Source organism: Drosophila mojavensis, unplaced genomic scaffold (genome assembly GCF_018153725.1).
Source record: "Drosophila mojavensis isolate 15081-1352.22 unplaced genomic scaffold, ASM1815372v1 contig_231, whole genome shotgun sequence".
NCBI lineage: Eukaryota > Metazoa > Arthropoda > Insecta > Diptera > Drosophilidae > Drosophila > Drosophila mojavensis.
In genome coordinates, this window is record NW_025318772.1 from 9,927,264 (window position 1) to 9,952,482 (window position 25,219).

A 25,219-nucleotide genomic window follows, 5' to 3' on the forward strand; every position below is an offset into this window, starting at 1 on the left:
TCAAAAAGATCACATGAATATAATAAAGCACTATTTGATAAAAATAGAAAAAAACATGATTTTCAACAAGTAAGAAGGCTCTAGTCGAGACTGCTCGACTAGGAGATACCCTGAACCCCCTAAGCTGATATTCTAATCATTCTGCACTTTTATGCACACATACATACACATGCATCCACACGCACGCATAAGCCTGCGCTCTGCTAACTGCGCAGTAAGCAGCGACTGGGCTGCGCTGCAGTGTGGGCAATATTATGAGAATTTATTTGTTGAATAATTTCTTTTGTAAACATATGATCTTAATGAAACTTTCAGAGTGTAATCATATGGTGAATATGGGTGTACATTCCAAAGCAAAAGTCTCTAGTACTTGAAATGCGTTTTTTACAAATTGGGGGAGAAGGGGGCGTGGTATCCAAAATCTGTAAATTACAAAGTCTTTGTATCGATTAACTTTATATACAACGCGAATTTGAAGACTCCAGTCCTAAAAATGTTCAAATTAGGCTGAAAAAACAAAATCAATTTTTCGATTATTCTCGATAAAAAAGTTATCGGACGATTTATCGAAAAAATAAAGCAAACTCGTACTGCGTATGGTATACACGAGTATGCATGCCAAATTTCAGCTCTCTAGCTCTTATAACTTCTGAGATCGACGCACTCATACGGACGGACGGACGGACGGACAGACGGACAGGGCTATATCGACTCAGCTCGTCGCGCTGATCAAGAATATATATACTTTGTGGGGTCTGCCACGCCTCATTCTGCCCGTTACATACTTTTTCAGAAAACCATTATACCCTGATTTCCCATTTTCAATGGGTTCAGGGTATAAAAAGGCGATATGGTCTATATAACCAACGGCAATAAGCTAAACAGGAGAAAAATGGATGAAATAAGAATTGGTCCCTTTGAAATAGAAGAAAAAATCTCTGATTCGATTTGTAAAATAAACACTGGTCGTGGAAAAAAATCTATATCTCTTTACCATGTCACAAAGCTCATTCCCATGGCTGAGTTCTAGGCTTAATTCATACATATTTAATCAATTAAGCAACTCGGGGGAGTTGGAGATGTAAGCTTTGTGTACATTTACATTTCCCTAATCATATGTTTGTGTAATCATATGGTTGTGAGCATATGTGGGCCACATATCGATGATCACAAATAACTATCGGAGAGATATAAAAAGATGAAAAAGAGAGATTGGTGATACAAATACGAGTATAATAAACTTAATAATAAACTTAATAATAAATTAATTAATATTAAACTACATTAAAAATAATTAAATTAATCTTAAGTTAATGAAAATAATTATAATAATTAATTATTGAAGTTTAATGGAATGCATAGGAGCATAAACATTTAATTGTTGATTCTCTTATTTTAGGTTAGTAACCATGTGCTATTATCTTTTCGTTGTAATAAAAAAACTCTTATTTTAGATGAATCAAATTGTGTCGTTGCTCCAAGGGAGTTCCAACATATTATATGTGTATATTAATATTCAACCATACTTGAACACTCACGGCCCAGACGAGTTCTACTCAGCTTGCGATCTGATCATGAATTGATGAATTTTGTTGAGGTGTGCCGCGCCTCCTAATGCATGTTCTACATATACATTTTCACAAAAATATACTCTGAATCTCTCTGATAATGGTTGCATTTGAGCTGATTGTGATAAGCGAAACGAAGTATTCGAGCCCCGTCCCATATGGGCTTAGCTCACACACACGCACACGGTAACATTCGCACTATATAACAGCTCCCTATGATAATTCCAGCTGGCTAGATCCCTGAGTTTCCAGAACTTAACTGCAATCAGTTTTGGATTGCCGCGAGTAACCAATAAACCAAATTTCGTGCAGACAGATTTGATTGAACTGTGGACATGTGTTTGTTTCTGTTATTTTGTTTGATTCCTCTTATTTCCTTAATGAAGGTGGAAAAATCGATGTGACATATCTCGAAAGCTGTAATACTTAAAATATATAAATTTAAGTGCTACACTTTTCGTATTTGTATTTTCCAAAATTTGTAGTATGTGACTTCTTTGTTATCGCCAGGGATAGTAAGCGACTTGGTACTGCGGCAGAGGAGCACCTCTCCTTCCAGCTTAATGAACGCCACTCATGTCACCTAATTCCCGTCTGCCATCTAAGCAGCTATCGTTATGCTTGCGCTGCCACAGCTCTCGATTGTGAAGGGCCTGCAGCAGGATTACGTGCCCCGGGGGCTGCACCGTATCATTGAAGAGCAGCAGCTGCGCCACGCAGACAGTGTGGCGCTCATCTATGACCACGGCCAGGAAGAGAGTTCGGCGGCCAGCCAGAGCACCTATCGCCACATGAACGAGAGCGCGAATCGTGCCGCACGCCTCCTCGTCGAGGAAGCCCAAAGATGTTTCCTTCAGCCAAACAACGATGGTGACTTCATTTTGGCCGTTTGCATGCAGCCATCGGAGGCGCTGGTCACCACATTGCTGGCCATTTGGAAGGCGGGCGGTGCCTATCTGCCCATCGATCCGAGCTTCCCGGCTAATCGTGTCCATCATATATTGCTAGAGGCCAGACCGATTCTAGTACTACGTGATGATGACATCGATGCTCAGCGTTTCCAAGGCACGCCCACGCTATCGTTGACTGAACTGTATGCGAAGTCGTTACAACTAAGCGGCAGCAATCTGCTCTCGGAGGAGATGTTGCGCGGTGGGAACGAGCACATTGCCATCGTTCTGTATACCTCGGGAAGCACAGGTGTGCCCAAGGGCGTGCGTCTGCCCCATGAGAATATATTGAATCGCTTGCAGTGGCAGTGGGCAACCTTTCCTTACACGGCCAATGAGCAGGTGGGCGTGTTTAAGACAGCACTCACCTTTGTCGACTCTGTTGCGGAGCTATGGGGTCCTCTTATGTGTGGCCTTTCCATTGTAGTGGTGCCCAAAGCAGTCACCAAAGATCCTCACCGCCTTGTATCACTTCTTGAGAAGTATAAAATTCGTCGTCTAGTTCTGGTGCCCACTTTGTTGCGTTCCCTGCTCATGTACCTGAACATGGAAACTCCTGATCCTGGACAGAAGTTGCTGCACAATTTGCAGATTTGGGTCTGTTCAGGTGAGCCATTGGTCGTACCGTTAGCCAGCAGCTTCTTCGACTACTTTGATGAGGGAGTGCACAGACTGTACAACTTCTACGGCTCCACCGAGGTGATGGGCGATGTGACCTACTTCGCCTGCGAAAGCAAGAAGCAGCTTAGCATGTACGACAATGTGCCCATAGGTGAGCTCTCCACTCTCTTTCTGTCCTCTTGCTTTTTCTGTGCTTATGTATCTATATTTCCCCAGGCGTACCCGTCTCAAACACTGTTATCTATCTGCTGGATGCGGACTATCGTCCGGTCAAAAATGGAGAAATAGGCGAAATCTTTGCTTCAGGTTTGAATCTGGCTGCGGGCTATGTGAATGGTCGTGATCCGGAACGCTTCCTCGAGAATCCGTTAGCTGTGGAGAAGAGTAAGTGGGACACTTGAAACATCCTGATGAATGAATTTCTAATCAATCAGCTTCACAGAATATGCGCGTCTGTATCGTACCGGTGACTATGGCTCGCTGAAGAATGGGAATATCATGTATGAAGGACGCACCGATTCGCAAGTGAAGATACGCGGGCATCGGGTCGATTTGTCTGAGGTGGAGAAGATCGTGGCCGAGCTGCCACTGGTAGAGAAGGCCATAGTACTTTGCTATCGGGCCGGACATGTGGATCAGGCCATCCTCGCCTTTGTCAAGCTGCGCGATGATTCACCTGTGGTCACTGAGATGCAACTGGAAGGCAGGCTCAAGGATAAGTTGGCTGATTATATGACACCACAGGTGATCATATTGGAGCATGTGCCGCTCTTGGTCAATGGCAAGGTGGATCGCCAGGCCCTGCTAAAAACCTATGAGATGGCTAATAACGATCAAGGAGGCTCGGCTAGTGTTCCCGATTTTGACTACAGTCACGTTCCCGAGGAGCTGAAATTGACGGCTCGTGACCTCTTTGAAACCGTGAGCACTGTCATTGGACGTTCTAGGCGAGCAACTCTCTCAGCTCATAGCAACTTCTACGATCTCGGTGGCAATTCACTCAACTCCATCTTCACGGTCACCCTACTGAGGGAGAAAGGTTACAAAATTGGAATCTCTGATTTCATAGCGGCGAAAAATCTGGGAGAGATCATCGAAAAGATGGCTAGTAACCATGACGCAGTACAACTGGAAGAGGAGACGCTCAATGCATGCCCGCACCTTCAAATGGAGGCGGTACTGCTGCAAGAAGCGCATCATCAGCCTGTGAGTGAGTGAGTGGTTGGTTGAGTGAACTGAGTGTGAAAATCAATGCTAATCTTTTCCTCGGCAGCATTATCGTATCCAGTTTCCACAACAAAGGCGATCTGGAGCAATGGCTAAAGCCTGGCGCTTTGCCCACAGATTACAGTGATCTACTCGATGCAAGTTAAGAGTAATACGCGAAAGCTTCAGCTAATTATTCATTAATCCTTTGCAGGAAATGTGGAGCGTCCTGGTGGAACGTGAATTGAGCTTTGTGGTATACGATCGAAATACGGAACGCATCATCGGCACCGCGCTCAACTATGATGCTCGCGCTGGGCCCGTGGTGGAAATCAAGTCCGATCTGGCAACAGTCTTCGAGCTTATAGAATTCTGCGAAGGACCCATACGGTACCATAAAATATCTACTGTTAGTCGTAGCTCCGAAATAACCTCTTGCAATGCATTTTAAGAGACAACTATTTGCCCAAGGGTTTGAATCAAATCCTACGCTCGGGCATGATGGGCACCGCCGAGCATCTGAATCCGCGCGAGAATGTTGCTTGCATTCACTTCATGGAGAACGAGGTGCTAAACGTGGCGCGCAATAAAAATTTCGCCGGCATCTTCACCACCAACACCAGCCCACTGACGCAGCAGCTGGCCACTGTAAATCAGTATAAGACGTTGCTCAATTACCAGGTGAACGAGTTTGTTAGCTCCGATGGCAGTCGACCTTTCCGGGATGCACCAGACGAGCAGCGCGCCATTGTCCAGTGGAAGGAGGTGACTAGCAAGTAGGATCCATCCGCTCGACCGACAGTGTCTGGCAAATCTATAACTACATAATCAAGACCTTTTTGCTTCTTGATTATTTACTTAGCAAGTACAAAACTATATTTTTAATACAATGTTTTTATATCTTTTTGGCTATTGAGTATCTTTACTAGGGGTTATCATTAGTCAGTATATTTGGCTTTATCTGAATTACAACTGGTGTATAATTCGATCACACGAACATTTTCTTACATATTTTCTAAGCCGCACTGGGTCTAAGCCAAAGTGTTCTGTTGCGTTCTGCGCCGTACGAGCTTTTGTGAATGGAGTGCAAGGAAACGTTGCGCTAATTGAGCGTGACACGCAGTATAATTGAATGCCTTTCTATCGCAAGGGAAAGGTTCAGGCAATAAGAAAAGAGCCTCAACAAAATGTGCGTGGATTAGTGGGTGTTTCATGCTTTTTATACGTGGCTGCTGACAGGCAATCAATCATCGACTTTGAATTGGGAGGCTGGTATGATTTGATATCTAAGATGTTATATTTGCATAGTAAATGAATGATATATAAAATGACATACATACATTACAGACGAGCTTAAAGTAAAACATATAAGGCCTTAAAACACTAAGAACAGGATATTCAAGATGGAGCATTTACTCACTCTCTCAGATTAAAAATATAAATGTATTTATGGCATACATTTATATATTATGCACAATAAATCAAATTTAGATCCACTTAGAAGTAAAAAAAAATAAATAAACTCAATACAAAGGCGTAACAAATCGGGTAAAACTATAAATTATTAAGATAAAGTAGCACGAATGCTATATTAAGTCATTTATAGCCCACCAGAACTATCGGATATAAAAGACAGAAAATGGAGGGCGAGGCGAGGTGGGGCGTGGCCTAGTTGAGAAAGTGATTAAACGATAGCGACTGCTATTAGAGCTCTACTAATGCGATTTGCAAATATTATCGAACCTGTTCCTCATAAGCATGCCATACACAAGGAATTACTCTGTGTGAAGTTATGAACTATATATAAGATAAGATATAGATAGACTTCGGATTGGGGCATTTTAATTACTTCATTAACATTTAGTGACAGTTTTGCATAGAACGCATTGAAAGTTGTATGGGGAGCAGTCATTAAGTAGTTGAGCAACAACAGCTGGTGCACCTGCTTAACGCTCGACTAAAGTAAATTGCAATTGAATTATGCGATTCTGCCCGCCCCACATTGATTACAACCAGACTAAGGCCCTAGTGCGAATTTAATGATAATTTAATTGCACCTACATGTACAAGTACCTACATGTCGCTAAAGTCGATCGAACGATTCGATCAATCTACCATTTCGATGGCGCAACAGCAAGTCGGCAGCTACAACACTTCCGCAAGCCGCCCAAAACAGACAATTCAGCATGCTCGAGACGGGCGTGAACGACTGACAGGTACCCTTAGCCAAAGCTGTGTCACCTAAAATCCAATTGAACGACCGCCTTAAAGGATCTGTCTCACTGTAAATGTTAGACTTTAGACTGAATGTAGCCTCGTTTAGTCTCTATCTAACTCTATCTAAATCACCTTCACCCATTCTACTCTTGTGCTATATTCCATTCCTCTGTCGCCAGCCGCAAAGCATTTTACTCTAGTTATCTTAGGGTATGAGAATCAATAATATATAACTACGAATTCTTGCAAGTAATCGTAGTCAATGCTGACGGTCATGGCGCCCGCATACGTGTGGATACACATATAAATATATATTGTCGAACGTACAATAGATAATTCTCACATGTATAAAGATTTAGATATCCCAAAAGAAACTGTCATTGTCACTGTCAATGTTGTTGTACAACATGACGTATGCCTGATATGTGCAGCTAATCAAAACAATTCGAATTTGGCTCGGGTTAAACACGCTCAGCTACGCAACGACAAAGACAATAGCCAAACACAAAACTAGCTCGGCTCGGCCGGTTGGCATTTAACACCGTCGAAATGCTTGTGTAAATAAAAACTTGAAAGAACAGTTATCACTGAGACTGACGAGCTTGCCCTGATTTGAATTGAGGCGATGTGCTAAAGATCACAATGAAATCAGCAAGGTCTTCGTAAGAGTATTGAAAACCGTGGCTTACCTGTAATTGATCTTTAGCTGTAAATCGTCGTTTCATTATGGCTGTTTTTGTTGCTGTTGATGTTGTTGATGTCGCTATAATTGCTCAGGGAAACACTTGAGAGGAACATTCCAAACAAGTTGTTATTTTTCATCACTCAATACGTCAGGAAACTGTCCGCTAAAAAAAATCACATAATAACAAAGATGAAGAAGAAGATTATAACAATTCATGGAACTATCGCAAAAAAAAAAATAAATAAATAAATAAATAAAAACAAATGCGTCACTTTCTTTGGGGAACTCCAGACGAAGTCCGAGAGTCGAGAAACGTGACTTTGTCACGAGCGAACCAGATTATGACCAAACTGGAATTAGATGTTGTTTATGGACTATTCGAGGCGGTCACCCCGATTCTGGACACGCACGTTACTTTTGTGTTGTATTAACAATGAATTGATTTACAAATTGATGATTAACTAGTATCTGACTAGCAGAAGAAACCTTTCGCAAAGCGAACCAACAAAACTTTGCCAAAGTGGAAAAGCCTAAAAATTTCAGAACAAAATAAATAGTATATATAAAGATTAAATTAGATTAAAATATACAATGAAACAAATAATTAGTTGGGGAAGTTAAAATGTAAGTAGTTAGTAAACTCAAAACATTTACAATATAGTTAGTATACAAATTGCTTAATACATTTCGTAAGACAATCTAACATGGAAACGCTAGTGGCCTAAAATCACTGAAGCCCATCGAAATGAGCCAGCTGAAGAGGAAGAACCAGACTCACACTCTCTCGCGCATATCCAATGAGAAGCAGGCCGAAGGCTAGAGCCATTTATAAGCTCGACTGCTATTTAACAACTATATCCTATTCTCGTAAAACAAAGGTGGCAATAAATCGTGATTGCTTTTCAAATGCAATTTATTTAAACTATTAAAGGAAGCGCATATTTGTTAGCACAAATGTGTAAAAAATTCACAGAGTTTTATGGTCAATAAACTGAACTGGAAATTTTATAATTGCAAGCAATTACATTATTGATGTTTTTTTTTTTTTAATTGTTTTTACAATTGTTATATATTAGAATATTTTTTATTTTTATTAGTAGTTGGCTTATTTTAACCTACAATAAGCAAGCTAAGCCAAATGATGTAAGGAAATATTATGCAAATGGGCTTTGCTGTGTAACATGATAATTAGGTAACGACATCAATTGATCAACAATAATTTCACTTAATTAAATCATATTCAACAGCACTACGATCGTAACGGACCAACCTGCAAATATTCTGTGCCAACTTCAGAAATTCAATCTGCCTGAGTTTGTGATCAAATTAACTCAGAATACATCGTAGGAATATGTGTATAATATATATACATAAGTAATAACTGATCAAGAATAATAATTTAATATGTATATACATATATCCGAAACGAATCGCATCAAATCAAAACACATCAGATCAATCTCGGATAACTAGTGAATCAAGAGTCTATGCAAATGCAACACACATATTTATAGTTATTCGTTTGTCTTCAATTGGATTTTCTTGAATATGGATGTATTTATTATATATACATATACATGTATTATTTATAGATCTATAATGTGCCATACATATGCATATGCCATAATTTATGATCTATGTAAAGCTCATTTGATGCGGCATCTAATTTTTCACACTATTCTCACATATAATAATGCACCGAATAATAAGAGATCCGGACATAAGGTCAACTGGTGTAGGAATATGTTTAAAACATTCACCTAATCCATGTTAATACTAAGATATTCTACTATATTATCTGAACTGCAGCTACTTACAAATACGAACTACAAATTGCACGCATCGTAAATGAAAGGCGCGCGCTGACAATTCCAGTTCACAATTTGAAATTTCATTCAACATTCGAATGGAATTCAAGATGTCAATACCCTGGAAGCTATCGAACAAAGTGAAGGAATGATGAGCAAGGAAGTACTTAAGAATTTATTATTATTACGTACATTTATTTTCGTATATTCCATACATTCCTATATCAAAATTGATTGGTGACAAGGACTATCCTACCCTATGAACACAAATGCTCCAAGAGTCTGAGTCTGTTATTTCCGTGGACTCTAGGGTATCTGCCAGCTAAGCACAACCCCATAGAACATCTGACTTGTTTTTAATTGGCGATCAACAATTTCACCAATAAGTAGTTCCTTTGAAGTGGATACCCTTTGCTGTTTTCATACTTTTTATTAACCATAAATATTATGCGTCATATTTCGCGGCTTTGCCTCCAAGGGATTTCCAAGCTTTCTAACAAACAAATCTAGTCATATCATGTATACTTATTTGCGTCTGTGTGTGTGTGTGTGTGTGTGTGTGTGTGTGTGTGCGTGTGCGCGTGCGTGTACTAAATTAGCGTTTTTCATTGCCAGGAATTCACTAATTTCATTTCCTACGTCACTGAACTCGACTCAATTAAGCGAAACTAACGTAAAAAGGCGTTTCAGCTGTAACAAAAATCAAAACAAACAAACAAACAAACAAAACACACAACCACACACATATCAATATATATATAGATATATATGCACACCCTCGTTTATATACGAGTATATACGAATGCATATACATTTATATTTAGTATACGATCTGCGAAAGGCGATTGCAGGTGCTCGAAGAGCAGGAACTGGTTTTAGTTTCAGCCGAGCCAACGAACAAGAGCAAAGTCAGCATCGGCGTCAACGACGGCGACGACGCTAACGCCGACTGCGCTGCTGATTGCATACTCGATTCTGCGGCATATAAAAGTTAAGCGGGCGCTGTTGTTCTGATTAGTCTGCAAACGCCGCTTTCGAGTTCCGTAGTACGTTGAAATCGAAAAAGAAAAAATCCCAAGTTTATTTTTTGGGCTGCCTTTAAAAGCATAGTGAATCGCATGTGCAGTGTGAGCCAAGTGCTGGAAATCCCAAAAAACAAAAAACAAAAAATAAACAACAAATTATTAAAGATCAAAAATTTTAAATTACAAACAAACGTATTGCAAATTTTTGGCAAAAACTAACTCGGAAAATTGAAGCGTGCTAAGAGAAAGAAAACGGAACCATCGACAATAAGAGAAAAATTTAAAAACTTGAATACAATAAACAATCATAAATTTGAGTAACTAAAAGTACGTATACGTAATATTTAATAAAGCCCAACATGATGTGCAACAGCTCATCAAATTAGCCACGCCCCTCATACCCTCGCTGATCGCTGACCGCTGCCAATCTCATCTAGCCATTTGAAAAATAGTAATTAAGCTCGCCATAAGTGAAATTCAAATTACACAGCTCTATTACGAGACACTCATTAGGAACGTCTAAAAAAATCAAAATTTATAAGCCATGAAAATTTAATTAAAAGAATTACACGGACCATATTGATCTTAACAGAAAGAATTTATAGAGGTGCTTATATTCATAAAGTGTAATGTTACAAAATATAAGTGACCAATATTCATCGAAAATCGATTCAAATTTCAAACATTTTCTTGAGTAACGGGTCCCAAAATGCCATTTAATATACAAAGAACGCAAGCCAAGTATTTTCCATTTGCATATTTAGTTCATTGCACTAGCTCAACAAACGGTTAGGTAATATAAAGTCGCAATTAAATATTCGTGAGATCAGGTTATTTATTCTGATGTGAAAATTCTAAACAAATTGATATAGCAGCTAATTTTCGACTAAGCGTAACAGATTCTATTGATTTTAGTTCGATGCAATAAAAGCCAAAAAGTATTTAAAATTTTAATTATTATTAAAACAATTTGTATGACTCGGTAACTCGAACTGAGGCGAAAATTGAGGAACTGCATGCCAGAAAGTGTTTCGTAATTGACTGAGTATAAAATGAAAGTCGACTGACGACAATACAGGGTATATAAGCGCATTCTTTTCAAAATGCTTGTGTCAAATGCAAAAGGCAAACACAACTCAAGGCGAGGCCTACGGAAAATAAACTTCAATTAACAATTTGTTGGCAGCCGTTGCAGTTGAATGCAATGCCAACATGTCATAAAAAGTTAATAGCTAAAAGATAGCTGAGACCAAACTTGTCTAAACGAACATTAAATACCTTTCAGACATATGGGCGAAATTTCTTTGAAGCCCCAACTGAATCCCCGAAGCACAAATTAGCACGTTTGCTATTAGGCAATTATCATTTATTAAGTACACACTCGAATTGTGATAAAATCATAGTGCCCTGAAAAGGGTATCCAAATTCAATCAGAGCATTAGAAACTTAAGTGGAATGGCCAAACGAGTTGCAACAACTTTTGGCAGCACTTTAGCGACTGGTCTGCATGCTCAGCATGCAAACAATTAGGAAAACGGCTATGTCGAATTAGACAGCGATCGGTATTATGATTTATGTTATCCGCGCAATTGACATTTAATTTGTGTCAAGCGATCGCTTGTCCGACGCCGCGTATACATAATCAGCGTATTTTGTTCGCTTGCTTTGATGGCTTTTTAATTGCATTCGAGCTGTGCGAACTGCAAATTAAAATTGAGTCATTTGCAGTCGACCATTAATTGTGAAAAATTAATATATGCTTATATTAGTTTTAAATAAGATCTACCCAGTTGGACATTTGCTTAGGAGGGGCTTTTGCTTCTGCTTTAATGAACTTGCGAAACGATTTGTCAGTTTTTTTAATGATGTCTTTATCGACTGTCTATCTGTCTGACCGTTGAAAGGCATTTTTTTTTATTTTTTTTTTTTTAAATTTAGAATGCATTTTTTAAGCATTATCTCAGCCAAGACTGATACCAAATGTTTCAGACTTCACAAACATAAACATTTGAATGCTGGCTGAGATGAATGCTTGTGCGACCTTCTTAAAAATGTTTCCAAAAGTGTTAAGCTGATAACTCCTCATAAATGTGCTTTGACCGTGAACATGTATTGAGCAGTCGTTCTTATTTGTTAGATCGCATTTGTATGTTGAAAATCTCAGCACGTATTTGTCACACAGTCACTCACACACGCTCATTCAATTGTTGGTTGTCATTCAATTGACTCACAATCGGAAATTCTAAAAAAAAAAAAAAAAACCCACAATGTGAGAGGGTCGCTTCTCGTACTGGTGGTTAAGCAGACCTAGGTCAGGCGAGGCAGTGCACCCTGCCAGGCCGCAAATTGGACACTTTTTACTCAATTAAGCAAATCAACAGTCGCCGCAGCAACAAGAGCCGATACAAACAATGATATGATTTTGGTTACGATTACGATTACGATTGCGATTACGAGATATGGCTGCAGATCGGGCGGCTTAATTAGTTTGACTCGAATCAACCATACAACGGAAACCAAATTCAGACCAGAATTTGGTGACCTTAGCCAATGTTGTAGATTTACAGAAAAGCTGCCCAGTCACCTAGCGCCTTAGCCAAGTATCAAATCTGTTGGCAATTATGTAAATTACAAATTACAAATTACATGGCACGCTGATAATTATGGAACGATTTTCCAAAAGCCTCAAAGAAATCACAAAAGAGCAAAAAAAAAATATATATATAATGAAAACAATCAAAGTTAAATGCAACCTTGGGCAGAAAATTATAAAGCTTAACTTCTAAGTAACATACACACATACATATGTATATATAATCAATATTAGATATGCAATAGACGATATACGATGTCTATCTAAATGCTGCTTGATCGTTGGATCGAGCAGCACAAAGCTGCACAGAATAGAGCATTAGTAGCTTTATGGCAATTGCTGGATTTCACCTCATCAACAGAAGCAGCGATGCGATGCGGTACATTAAATCGATGATGTGAAAAGCCACCAGCAGCTACCAACTAATCACAAATCATGTCAAGACAGACGGCCTAATGCCCTGTAATCTCTACCATAAATTGCAGCTTGTGCCTCAAAATGTGAAACTGATATACTGATATACTTTACAAACACAAAGAATATGATTTATCTCGTGCATTACTGATGCATAGCAAAGTAATAAGAACTGCTAATAGCTAGAGGCTTAGCACCGCACACATAGCTTAACAAATATGCTCCTCTGTTTAGATGTAGAGTATTTAAAAAGAACTTGTACTCAAGAATGCAAGCGATCTACTCCGATCACAACAATGGACAATGAACAAAGATGCGGATAGAGAGATACCAGCACGGCATTGTATGCAGATATACGTACATATGAATACACACACACGCACATGCACAATGTACAAGTTTACAGTTTTCATTCAGCTTGAGCATGTGTGTGCATGCCCAGCTAATTGGGCGCACACGGCAAACGTAATGCGCGCTTGGGAAATGCGTTTTGCCTCTTGCCATATTATTTATACGTCCCATACAACGACTGTGGACAGCGCCTAAAGCTGTCGAAAAAAGTATGCCAAGCCGCCTAGCCAAACGACTCGACCAAACGCCTCTGATAAAGCTATGCCAAACATTTAGCAAAAAAAAAAAATAAAATAAAATAAAAAAAAAAAATAAAAAAATAAAATATAAATACAGAAATGTTTCACAATCGCGTGTGGAACTTGTTTAGAACGAAGCGATTGGCCGCGTTTTCTTCGCACCTGTCAGCTAGGCCCGACTGGAAATTGCGGACCTATTAACGGAATAAATAATTCAGAATACACTTGTACCAAAGGCAGACGCCACCCAGCGCGAAGAGTTTTGTTTCCTGGACTTGGATCGTAATCGGAATTGGATTGTAGCCAGGGACTGTGACAATGCCAATGTAATTGAGCGACATATTTCATAAAACAAGACAAGACTCGGCAGTTAACCTGCTTTAATGAGTTGTTTGTTGGTTTAGTAGTTCGTTTAAAATTGAAATGTGGCGAGACTAAGGACAAGTTGACGGGTAATTGCCTTTATAGCGTAAACTATTTCCACTTTATGCATGACATTGGAGCCAGAGAATTGTAGAATCGGAGAATCGGCAAATCGGATGGTTGTACACAACCAGAAGTTGTTTGTTCAATGACACTCTGTTGGATTAAATGACATAATAAAGCGAAGCTTAAAGACCTCCGGCAATAACCAAGACCGTCAGCTAAATGAGATTTAATAATTCCGCTCAGTCTTTACGTACTTCACGAGATTCCTGGGTAAGCTCATAATAAATTATTGGTAAATTTCCTGAAGGCGACCATAAAAGTCTTATATTTCAGCACTCACTTTCAATTCAGATTCAGAATACTAAAATGCTATTAAGTCCAATAGCGTAAATGAAAATATATGCCTTGTATGAATATCTAGCTCATAAAAGCTGCATCTATTAAATCTAGATTTTATCGGTATGCAAATGGCTCTAATAGATTTCAATCGAATCCAGATGCATTTATTAAGCTTATACAAGCACTTAAGAGTTCTGTTTGCTCATGGCGCTATTGCTGCACGTCATAAACAACAAAATGCAAATATTATATTTTAAAAACTATTCCTTAATCGTTAAACATGAAAATATGTTACAACTGCATTAAATGCGTATGCCAATGGTTGAGCTGTGAATTCCTGGAAGAAGAAAGGAACTTCAAAGCGAACTGATCTTCGTATGAACAGTAATAGGATAATGAGAGAATATAACTATAATCGAATATATATAGTATATATATAGTTTATGATTATGGCTTAGCTGTGGGTTATGCTGTACATCGGAAGCTGTCGACCTAGTTAGTATTCACAGTAAGCATACGATTGTCACTTAACAGCTCGAACTCGTATTTTATGGCAGCCGGAGATAAGAAACTTATCTAAATCTATTTGTTTTACTGTTTATTAGTTCATAATTGACTTCACTCGTAGTAAATTGAATTCGATGTCCAGCACTCAATTAAAACGGTTGTAAGATACGTTAAATGCCTGCACAAAGTCAATTATAGTTACAATCATTAAATGCGGTAAGCAGAGTCTCGTAAGATACAGATGATGATAACACGAATAATTTCCCTCGAATATAAAATACATATTTTTAAATATTTCAAAACGTTTTGTGCTGGGTCATTTGTGTAGTCATTCCTAACTAGTAGTCGACTTGAATGTACGCTGTCTCTTCAGCCTAATCTTATGCATATAGCAAATTCTATAGTCCCCTAATTGTTGCCTCTTTTTTATAAGCAGCTATCGATATGGGTTCGCTTCCACAGCTATCGATTGTGAAGGGCCAGCAGCAGGATTACGTGCCCCGAGCTCTGCATCGCATCTTCGAAGAGCAACAACTGCGTCATGCCGATAAGGTGGCGCTCATATATCACCAGGGACAGGGTCAGACCCTGGCACCCAGCCAGAGCAGCTATCGCCAGATGAACGAGCGTGCGAATCGTGCTGCCCGCCTCCTCGTCGAGGAAGCCCATGGACGTTTCCTTCAGCCAAACAGCGATGGTGACTTCATTGTGGCCGTTTGTATGCAGCCATCGGAGGCGCTGGTCACCACATTACTGGCCATTTGGAAGGCGGGCGGTGCCTATCTGCCCATCGATCCGAGCTTCCCGGCTAATCGTGTCCATCATATATTGCTAGAGGCCAGACCGATTCTAGTACTACGTGATGATGACATCGATGCTCAGCGTTTCCAAGGCACGCCCACGCTATCGTTGACTGAACTGTATGCGAAGTCGTTACAACTAAGCGGCAGCAATCTGCTCTCGGAGGAGATGTTGCGCGGTGGGAACGAGCACATTGCCATCGTTCTGTATACCTCGGGAAGCACAGGTGTGCCCAAGGGCGTGCGTCTGCCCCATGAGAATATATTGAATCGCTTGCAGTGGCAGTGGGCAACCTTTCCTTACACGGCCAATGAGCAGGTGGGCGTGTTTAAGACAGCACTTACCTTTGTCGACTCCATTGCGGAGCTATGGGGTCCTCTTATGTGTGGCTTGGCCATTCTAGTAGTGCCCAAAGTAGTCACCAAAGATCCTCACCGCTTTGTATCACTTCTTGAGAAGTATAAAATTCGTCGTCTAGTTCTGGTGCCCACTTTGTTGCGTTCCCTGCTCATGTACCTAAAGATGGAGGGTGGTGGTGCGGCTCAGAAATTGCTATACAATCTACAGATTTGGGTCTGTTCAGGTGAGCCATTGGCTGTGCCGTTAGCTAGCAGCTTCTTCGACTACTTTGATGAGGGAGTGCACAGACTGTACAACTTCTACGGCTCCACCGAGGTGATGGGCGATGTGACCTACTTCGCCTGCGAGAGCAAGAAGCAGCTTAGCATGTACGACAATGTGCCCATAGGTGAGCTCTCCACTCTCTTTCTGTCCTCTTGCTTTTTCTGTGCTTATGTATCTATATTTCCCCAGGCGTACCCGTCTCAAACACTGTTATCTATCTGCTGGATGCGGACTATCGTCCGGTCAAAAATGGAGAAATAGGCGAAATCTTTGCTTCAGGTTTGAATCTGGCTGCGGGCTATGTGAATGGTCGTGATCCGGAACGCTTCCTCGAGAATCCGTTAGCTGTGGAGAAGAGTAAGTGGGACACTTGAAACATCCTGATGAATGAATTTCTAGTCAATCAGCTTCACAGAATATGCGCGTCTGTATCGTACCGGTGACTATGGCTCGCTGAAGAATGGGAATATCATGTATGAAGGACGCACCGATTCGCAAGTGAAGATACGCGGGCATCGGGTCGATTTGTCTGAGGTGGAGAAGATCGTGGCCGAGCTGCCACTGGTAGAGAAGGCCATAGTACTTTGCTATCGGGCCGGACATGTGGATCAGGCCATCCTCGCCTTTGTCAAGCTGCGCGATGATTCACCTGTGGTCACTGAGATGCAACTGGAAGGCAGGCTCAAGGATAAGTTGGCTGATTATATGACACCACAGGTGATCATATTGGAGCATGTGCCGCTCTTGGTCAATGGCAAGGTGGATCGCCAGGCCCTGCTAAAAACCTATGAGACGGCCAACAATAACGAAGGCGATTCGAGCATCGTACTCGACTTTGACTACAGCCAGGTGCCCGAGGAGCTGAAATTGACGGCACGTGACCTCTTCGAGACGGTGGGCGGTGTCATTGGACGCTCTACACGAGCAAGTCTTTCGCCTCATAGCAACTTCTACGATCTGGGTGGCAATTCACTCAACTCCATCTTCACCGTCACCCTACTGAGGGAGAAAGGCTACAACATTGGTATCTCCGAGTTCATAGCGGCGAAAAGTCTGGGAGAGATTATCGAAAAGATGGCTAGCAACCATGATTCAGTACAACTGGAAGAGGAGACGCTCAATGCATGCCCGCACCTTAAAATGGAAGCGGTACCTCTCAAACTGGAGCATCGTCAGGCTGTGATTGAGTGAGTAGTTCGATTGAGTTCATTTAGTATGCTATAATTCCTAATCTTTGCTTCTGCAGCATAATCGTATCCAGTTTTTACAACAAGGCAGATTTGGAACAGTGGCTGAAGCCCGGTGTTTTGCGCACAGATTACAGTGATTTGCTTAATGTAAGTGGAGAGCAATACACAATAGCAATAGCTTTAGTAACTTATCCATTAATTTTGTTGCAGGAAATTTGGACCGTTCTAGTGGAGCGGGAACTCAGCTTTGTGGTATACGATCGAAATACTGAACGCATCATCGGCACCGCTCTCAACTTTGACGCGCGCGCCGAGCCTGAGGTGGACATAAAGTCCGAGCTGATCACTATATTCGAATTTCTAGAGTTCTGTGAAGGACCCATACGGTACGTCACACGGTTTTCTGGCACTACATTTACCTCAAAACCAACATCTTGATTTATATTTTTAGAGACAATTATTTGCCCAAGGGCTTGAATCAAATATTACACTCATTCATGATGGGCACCGCCGAACATCTTAATCCTCGCGAGAATATTGCTTGCATGCACTTCATGGAGTACGAGGTGCTAAACGTGGCACGCAATAAAAAGTTCGCCGGCATCTTCACAACCAATACTAGCCCTCTGACGCAACAGCTGGCCGATGTCTATCATTACAAAACGTTGCTCAATTATCAGGTCAACGAGTATGTCAGCTCTAATGGCAGTCGGCCTTTCCGGGATGCACCAGACGAACAGCGCGCCATCGTCCACTGGAAGGAGGTGGCCAGCAAATAGAATGTATCCATTAGGGTCCATTAGTAGATCGAATTTAAGGCGCACCTATGTATGTTGTATGTAACTCGTAGCATGTAGTATATTTATATATATGTATATATACATATATATATTATAGTCTTTAATATATTGCATATAGATTTACCTTCTAGTATTAGCCAAAGGCATTGTCCAATCAAAATTGATCAATTTATGTTGACTAGTTGTAAGCTTTCAATGCAATTAAACAGAAACAACGAAGTATTCAAATTCAGGTTTCTTTTATTATTGATGATTAAGCGACCAAGTAATGGTAAGAGCTGGTAAGCTAGAGATAGTAGAGAATCGTCCTAAATATTTATGAAGCTTGCTTGAGTGGTAAGCTGGAGATATTAGAGAATCGTCGTAAATATTTATGAAGCTTGCTTGAGTGACAAAAGGGTAAAATCTAATTCCCAGAGGACCCAGAATCAAGATCTTTAAATTAACGCTGTATCCGAACCGAAGTCACATTTACAATTACAGTTGAGTTGCATGTCAGGTTTAAGAAATACAATACATTAACTATATGAAAGGAGGCTGTAATATTAAGAAGCTATTGCTGCCGCCTTTCATTTAAACAAGCGTTGGTTTAAACATTAAAGCCATAAATATGGTTGGTTTATTTTAGACTATTACACATTTCTCAAGGTTAATATTAAATTTTTGCTGCGGTTTCTTCGCTATAATTTTAATTTTTTTTTTTTTTTTTTTATAATTTTACATACATTTATAATATTCATATTTTGGATTTTTTTTATGATTTTGTAAGGTGAGCGTTGCATTTCTTCGCGTGGCTCCAAATAAGTATTATTATGCTTCTTGCTAAATTAATTATACAGTTGTCTTTACTCGAGAACTAATTACATAATGCTAATTATGCATATTTATATTTATATAACATATATATAATTTGTGTAAATACATATATATCTTGTATATATTTGCATATAAATGACCACATACATTGATATATGTGTGGGTGTGTGTTAATGTATGATTATTTGCATTCCCCATTCAATTCATCTCTCTATCGCTCTCTAGTCAAGCGTGCTAATCATACATATTCATATATACTTGTGTGTATGTAATGTTTATGTGTTGCCGTGTGTATGGGTGTGTGTTTGTGGCATCATTACTAAACGTTTAAAGCGCTAGCATATATACTACATACATATATACTAAGAACTGTACAACTACTAATTTACGTTAATTGTTTTATAATTCATTTATTTCCATCGTGGAAAGCGGAGTTTAATAATATAAAGGGGATGGGAGAACTGGTTAGTAGCCTAATTAGCGGATAAGCCAAGCTGCTGGCCATGCAGAACGACATGGACGCACAGAACAAGCCCAGTAGCAAACAAGTGAAGTCTAGGGCATACGCATAGGCTACTTGCGTACTATGCGTATAACCCTTGTGGACTATGAGGCACCAGTCTGATCCACCAGCCTGTAGTTCTGGAATGTCTTCCACTCGCCCGTATTGTAGTCCAAGCGAATATGCGATTCCACCTGACACAACGCCGTATTGCCATCTTCCTGTTGCACTTTTTCCTAAACAATTAGATTTAGTATTTAGCATATGTTCAAATTGATAAACAAAAAAATAAACATACCTCAGTTTCTCCCAACTTTATGACCAACACATTCTCGGAATTGGGTCGCGGATTCTCGCGCAGCCCAGCCATAAAGCCCAAGATGAGCGCCTTATCAGGACGAGAAACGCGATTCGCTTTGCGGAACATTTCATGAGCCTTGTGAACGTGCTCATTCTGAACAAAAAATAAATAAATAATGAGATTTATGTTGCTTGTTTAGCAAGTAGTTATTAGGACTTACTGATAACGAGAGGCCACGTCGCTGTGGCGCCTGTTGTGCCGCGGGCGCTGTCGTCTGCTGCTGCTGTTGCTGTGGCTGCTGCTGAGTAACCTGCACCTGCACGGTGCGCGGTATGGTCGCATTGTTCCCTGGGGTGCTCGTCGAGGTGACCAAACACTGCTGCAGGGCTGGCTTATGCTGCACCAATATCTGTTGCTGCTGTTGTGCTTGTTGCTGCTGCTGCTGGCGCGGCTGCTGTTGCGGCGCCGATGCAGCCGGCGACTGCGTTATAATCGTTCGCTGCGTGCTGCTCGGCGCTGCCTGCACCTGCACCAGCTGCGGCTGTTGCCCAGGACGCTGAATCAATGTCAGGCCCTGCGGCAGCGTGGTCAACCCGCCGCCCACATTGGTCATGACAGGCCGGATTATCGTCTGCTGTGAGGACTAAAACGCCATTTAAAATTAATAAAATTAGGTAAACTTATATTCAAGTTATATATATCTAGTTATATATATATAATCCATAATCATTACACGATTGTAAAACTATCTTCTCTATTGGATTAGCTTACATCGAAGCAGATCGACAGACGAACGGGTATTGTACACAAATGAAAAGCAAAATCAGGGCAAGATTAAACAGAATATATGGCAACATATTAACTCTTTGATCAAATCAAAGCCGTTCTCTATCTTTCTTCCTTCCTTAACAAACACCCCCGTCAAAACAGTCGAAACAGTTCCACTTACATTGCCAATTACACTCGTGGGCGTCTGTTGCTGGACGATGACGTGCTGGCCTCCAATGGGGTTGGTTGGTATTAACGTAGGCATCAACTGCTTGCCGGGCTGCACACTTTGCTGCTGTGATTGCTGTAATGTGTGTGGCTGTATGCTCGTTGACGTCGTCGTCTTCACCAGGCTGGGCGGACCGGCCGCCGTGCTTGTCATAAGGGTGGCCCCAGCACTGAGTCCGGATAAGCCGCCTACATTGCTAATAGGTATCTGGTACATGTCGCCGCCAATGTTGCGCAATATGACGCCCTTTTGGGTGAGTATGATCGTCTTGCTTTTAGCCGCCGTCGGTGAGACATTCAGTGTGCCACCCGCTATGGCACCACCAGGTTGCATTAGCACCTGGGATAGCTTTGGCTGTTGTGTGGCAGTCGTGTTGGACACAATCGTGTGCTGCGGGTGCGGCAGTGGCTGCTGTTGCTGCAGCTGCGCCTGCAAGTGCTGCTGCTGCGCCGCCTGTGAAGCGGGCTGTATGGTGACCGGACGATTCGGCAGCTGTACATTTTGTATATTAAGCGTTTGCTGGCCAGCAGCCACGGCTGCCGTCGTAGCCACCAACGGTGGCGGATTAGTAGATACTAACGTTGTAGCTTGTTGATGCTGTCGCAGCGGTGTCATGACCACTCCCGTGGTGCCCGTGGTCTTCAGCAGTATTTTCGTTGGCGTTTGACCACTGCCGCTCGCTGCTGTTTGGTACAGTGTCGTTGTCTGCGGACGCGTCTGAGTGAAGGAAGTAAGCGTCGGTAATGCAGGCTGTTGCTGCTGTTGCGGCTGTGGTGCAGCTAGAATGTACTGTGTGGTTTGTGGCTGTGACGTATTAACGACCACTTGTTGCTGCTGCAATTGTTGTTGATGCTGCTGAGAAGCAGCTGCCGCTACGCTGGATGTGGCACCTTGTTGCTGTTGTTGTTGTTGTTGTTGCTGTAGCTGCTGCTGCTGCTGAGCACGCTTAGCCGGCTGAATGATGGTTTGCGAGATAATAACCGGTCCACTATTTGCTGCCGTCTTTAACTGACTCAGCGGCATGGTCTTAATAGCTTGCGATGGTATTGTGGTGGTAGTGCTGCCAATGCCACTGGTGCTGGCTACCAACTGCGGTTTCTAAAAGGTAAATAGAATATATAATTAGGTAAAAGCTATTATTTATATATAAAAGCCACCTACCGCTCGTTGAGCACTGGGCGTAGAAGCCAATATGACGGGCGTGGAGCTGTTAATCAGGATGGGCTGCTGCTGCTGTACTGCGGCAGCTCCTGATGCTGTCTGACTTCCACTGCTGCCTGCACCGCTTCCTGCTGCAACCTTGGCCTTTGCCGATGTTATCTTTACCGAAATGTTGTTCGGCAGATTGGCCAGCGGACTGGTCGCCTGCCGCAATTGTTGCGGCGTCAATATGGTGGTGGTTGTGGTGGTGCTGCTGCTGGCACTGCTGCTGCTTCCGCTGGGAGTAGCTGATGCTCGCGACAAGGGCTTTATGTCCAACTTTTCCATTTTGATAGTTGTGTTGCCGACGGTTGTTGTTGCTGTTGTAGCTGTTGTTGTTGTCGCTAAAGTGTTGCTGTTATTGAGGCGTTTCTGTTGCTGCGGCGTGCTGCGTATGAGTAAATGCGGAGCACGCTGCACTGGCTGCTGCTGCTGTATTATGATTCGCTGCGTGGTCGCCGCTGTCAGCTGCGTCTTAGCCGTTGTTGGAGTAGTTGCGATAGTAGGCTCTATTTTCTCCAGCTTAATGCTGGCCGGCACAATGATCTCCTCACTCTTGATCTCAATCTCCTGCTTGATGCGTTTCGGCGTCTGATGGTAGCTGTTATTATTATTGTTGTTGTTGTTGTTGTTGTTGTTGTTGTTGTTGTTGTTGTTGTTGTTATTGTTATTATTCGCCTTAGCTGCCGACTTGTTAGCTCTAGCTTTACTCTCTGTCTTGCGATTGGGCGTAGTCGGCGCCGCCGCTGTATTAGTTTGAGTGAATTGTAGAGTAGCTGCTGCATATTCTGGTGTGCTTGGCGGATCTGGTTGCATCGTCTTTGTAGCTAGCTCCGGAGCTTTGAACTCCTGCTCATCCTGCTGCTCATCTATGCTGCCACTGCTTTGGTTCAGCTGTGGCTCCAATTTGATTTCAAAGCTGTTATTTGCTGATGTGGTTGGCGTAGTTGGTGTCTCTCCTCCGATAACGTTATTAGCTGCAGACTCTGCAGGTGGACTATCGCTGTTGTTGTTTGTGTTTGCTGCTGCTTGAGCAGCAGCCGCTGCGGCAGCTTGTTGTTTCTGTTCCTGCTTTTTCTGTTGCTCCTCCAACTGCTGTTCGCGCTTGCGCTTCTTGGCGGCAGCATAGCCCAGTGGCTGTTCAGTGAATTCGAGTATTTTAATGCCTCCATCCTTGCGTCCAGCAGGTGTGCGACTCAGATTGGGCCGTTGCGCATTACCCGGCACACTGGGCGAACGAAAGCCTGTGGTGGGCATACGCGATGGTATGCCTTTCAACGGTGTTGTGTCCGTCATTTTCCGTGGCATACCACGCGAGCGCAATGGAATCGTAGGTGCCGACGACTTCTTTAGCGAGGATTGCGCGTCGGCCGACTTGTGCAACAGCTCTGTACGCAACTGAGCACTTTTTGGTTTGCGCTTCAGCGTGAAGTGCTTAACGGGCACCGGCTGTTGGCCAACCTGTTGAAATAATATACAATATATTATGTATACTCTGCATACATAAGCAAAAAATCAAGTGCTCTGCCTACTTACCACCGAGACCAGTGCGTTCTTGTTTAGGTATTGACATTCGAGCGGCAACATCCCCAGATCCGAATGCTTGGTAACCAATTTGCGAAGATCGTTGACCATGTCGGTGAATATAGGTCGCGTATCCTCATAATCGGAGATTTCTGTATTTAGCGAACTAGTCGCTGGAAATGTTTTCATTGTCTCTGCCAGCATGGAGACCCATAACTCGGTATCTAGGCCGGCGACTTCGATGACCTCCTCTAATTCACTCTTCCACTGTAAATTTAATTTGGACAAGTTAATTACACACTTAATTTCTCCCACAGCGATCAACTAGATGCATCTATCATTGGTTTTTAAGAAATAGGGCAACAACTTGACGACCAATATCTTGATAACAGCATTCTTATTGAATTTTGTAATTTTAGTTTTAATTCAATTCCATAATTCGTTTAAAAAATTTTCTCAGCGTTAAATGATTTATATATTTTTATCTATAGTTCAGCAACAACATACATATACTTATAATCTTTTAAACGAAATAATGAATTCCTCACTAAATCCATACAATTTATATATACAACTACACTATCCCAAATTTTGTAGGCTTTTGGAGTAATAAATTTCCGTCTTGAAATATAAATAACAAATAACAGTAAATGACGACACATATTCAACAGATTTGTGTTCACCACCCGCTTGGCGCCCATACATACAAGCACACGCATACACAAATACCATCACTGAACACCTGAACACTTAGACATAAAATCACAAACCCACACACACACACATGTATAAACACATCGATCGCGCAGAAGTGGCGGGAAATATTTCATTTCGCTGATAGGCAGCATATGAACACCTAACACTTGTACGCATGCAATTACACAAATAAATTAGATACTCAAGCTAAACGATGCGATTCACATTTTTATTTTACGTTAATTATCAGATTTATTTGCACTTATGGGTTCTCAGTACTACAAACTCTTCATCAACACAGCATGTGTGAGTGCGCGCTCGTGTTTGTGTGTGTGCGTGAGTATGTATGCGTGTCCATGCTGGTGTACTTTTTTCCACTTTGTATGACACCAACGAGATTTACCTCTTCAACCAGACGACGCGGTATGTGCAGAAAACTGAGCAGCAATTTTAATTTAACCTGCGTCTGCAAATCGGGAAAACATTCTTTGATGTTGCGCAAAACTTCTTTGTTTAATTGCGAGCATATTGAACCATTTATCCAAGAATCATTTGATGTGCCCAGTTTATTATGCAGCCACAGTGATGTGTCGCTGTCCCTTACGTTCGCCATTTTTACGTTTACGCGTAAACACACACGGCGCACATAAAATTTAGTACGTCCGACGGTCGATCACTTTATTGCAGCGCAATTTTCAATGAATATTCGTTTTATATTTTAGTTTTGACGAAAATAACACACACACACGAAATGCCCGTGGAAAATTGTAATAGGAAGCTACGACTGAAAAAAGTGTTGCCACAAGATATAGATAA

General features: G+C 41.5%; 3 protein-coding genes across 6 annotated transcripts; 2 read left to right on the forward strand and 1 right to left on the reverse strand.

Annotated features, from left to right (window-relative positions):
- Positions 1-1,972: 1,972 nt before the first annotated feature.
- LOC6575505 (tyrocidine synthase 3) lies at positions 1,973-5,250 on the forward strand. Of its 4 annotated transcripts, XM_002001478.4 has the most exons (6): positions 1,973-3,290; positions 3,356-3,523; positions 3,582-4,353; positions 4,413-4,503; positions 4,560-4,735; positions 4,798-5,250. In XM_002001478.4, the coding sequence occupies exons 1-6, from the start codon at positions 2,186-2,188 to the stop codon at positions 5,123-5,125; spliced, it is 2,640 nt and encodes an 879-aa protein (XP_002001514.1). In that variant the 5' UTR covers positions 1,973-2,185; the 3' UTR covers positions 5,126-5,250. The 4 variants fall into 4 exon arrangements, with proteins under 4 accessions (XP_002001514.1, XP_015023527.1, XP_015023528.1 ...); XM_015168041.3 differs by lacking the exon at positions 4,798-5,250 and having other exon boundaries at positions 1,974-3,290; positions 3,582-4,345; positions 4,560-4,644; XM_015168042.3 differs by lacking the exon at positions 4,798-5,250 and having other exon boundaries at positions 1,975-3,290; positions 3,582-4,349; positions 4,560-4,644.
- A 4,813-nt stretch (positions 5,251-10,063) lies between these two features.
- On the forward strand, positions 10,064-18,595 carry LOC6575506 (mycosubtilin synthase subunit C). Its single transcript, XM_002001479.4, has 7 exons — positions 10,064-10,407; positions 15,389-16,501; positions 16,567-16,734; positions 16,793-17,564; positions 17,624-17,714; positions 17,778-17,953; positions 18,019-18,595. Exons 2-7 carry the CDS (start codon positions 15,397-15,399, stop codon positions 18,344-18,346), a joined length of 2,640 nt encoding a protein of 879 aa, XP_002001515.1. The 5' UTR covers positions 10,064-10,407; positions 15,389-15,396; the 3' UTR covers positions 18,347-18,595.
- Positions 18,596-18,955: 360 nt separating this feature from the next.
- On the reverse strand, positions 18,956-25,212 carry LOC6575507 (negative elongation factor A). The gene is made up of 7 exons (XM_002001480.4): positions 24,807-25,212; positions 23,720-23,974; positions 22,145-23,644; positions 20,936-22,081; positions 20,207-20,629; positions 19,984-20,139; positions 18,956-19,921 (listed from the first exon to the last, which is right to left on the reverse strand). The coding sequence occupies exons 1-7, from the start codon at positions 25,014-25,016 to the stop codon at positions 19,790-19,792; spliced, it is 3,822 nt and encodes a 1,273-aa protein (XP_002001516.3). The 5' UTR covers positions 25,017-25,212; the 3' UTR covers positions 18,956-19,789.
- Between the last annotated feature and the right edge of the window lie 7 nt (positions 25,213-25,219).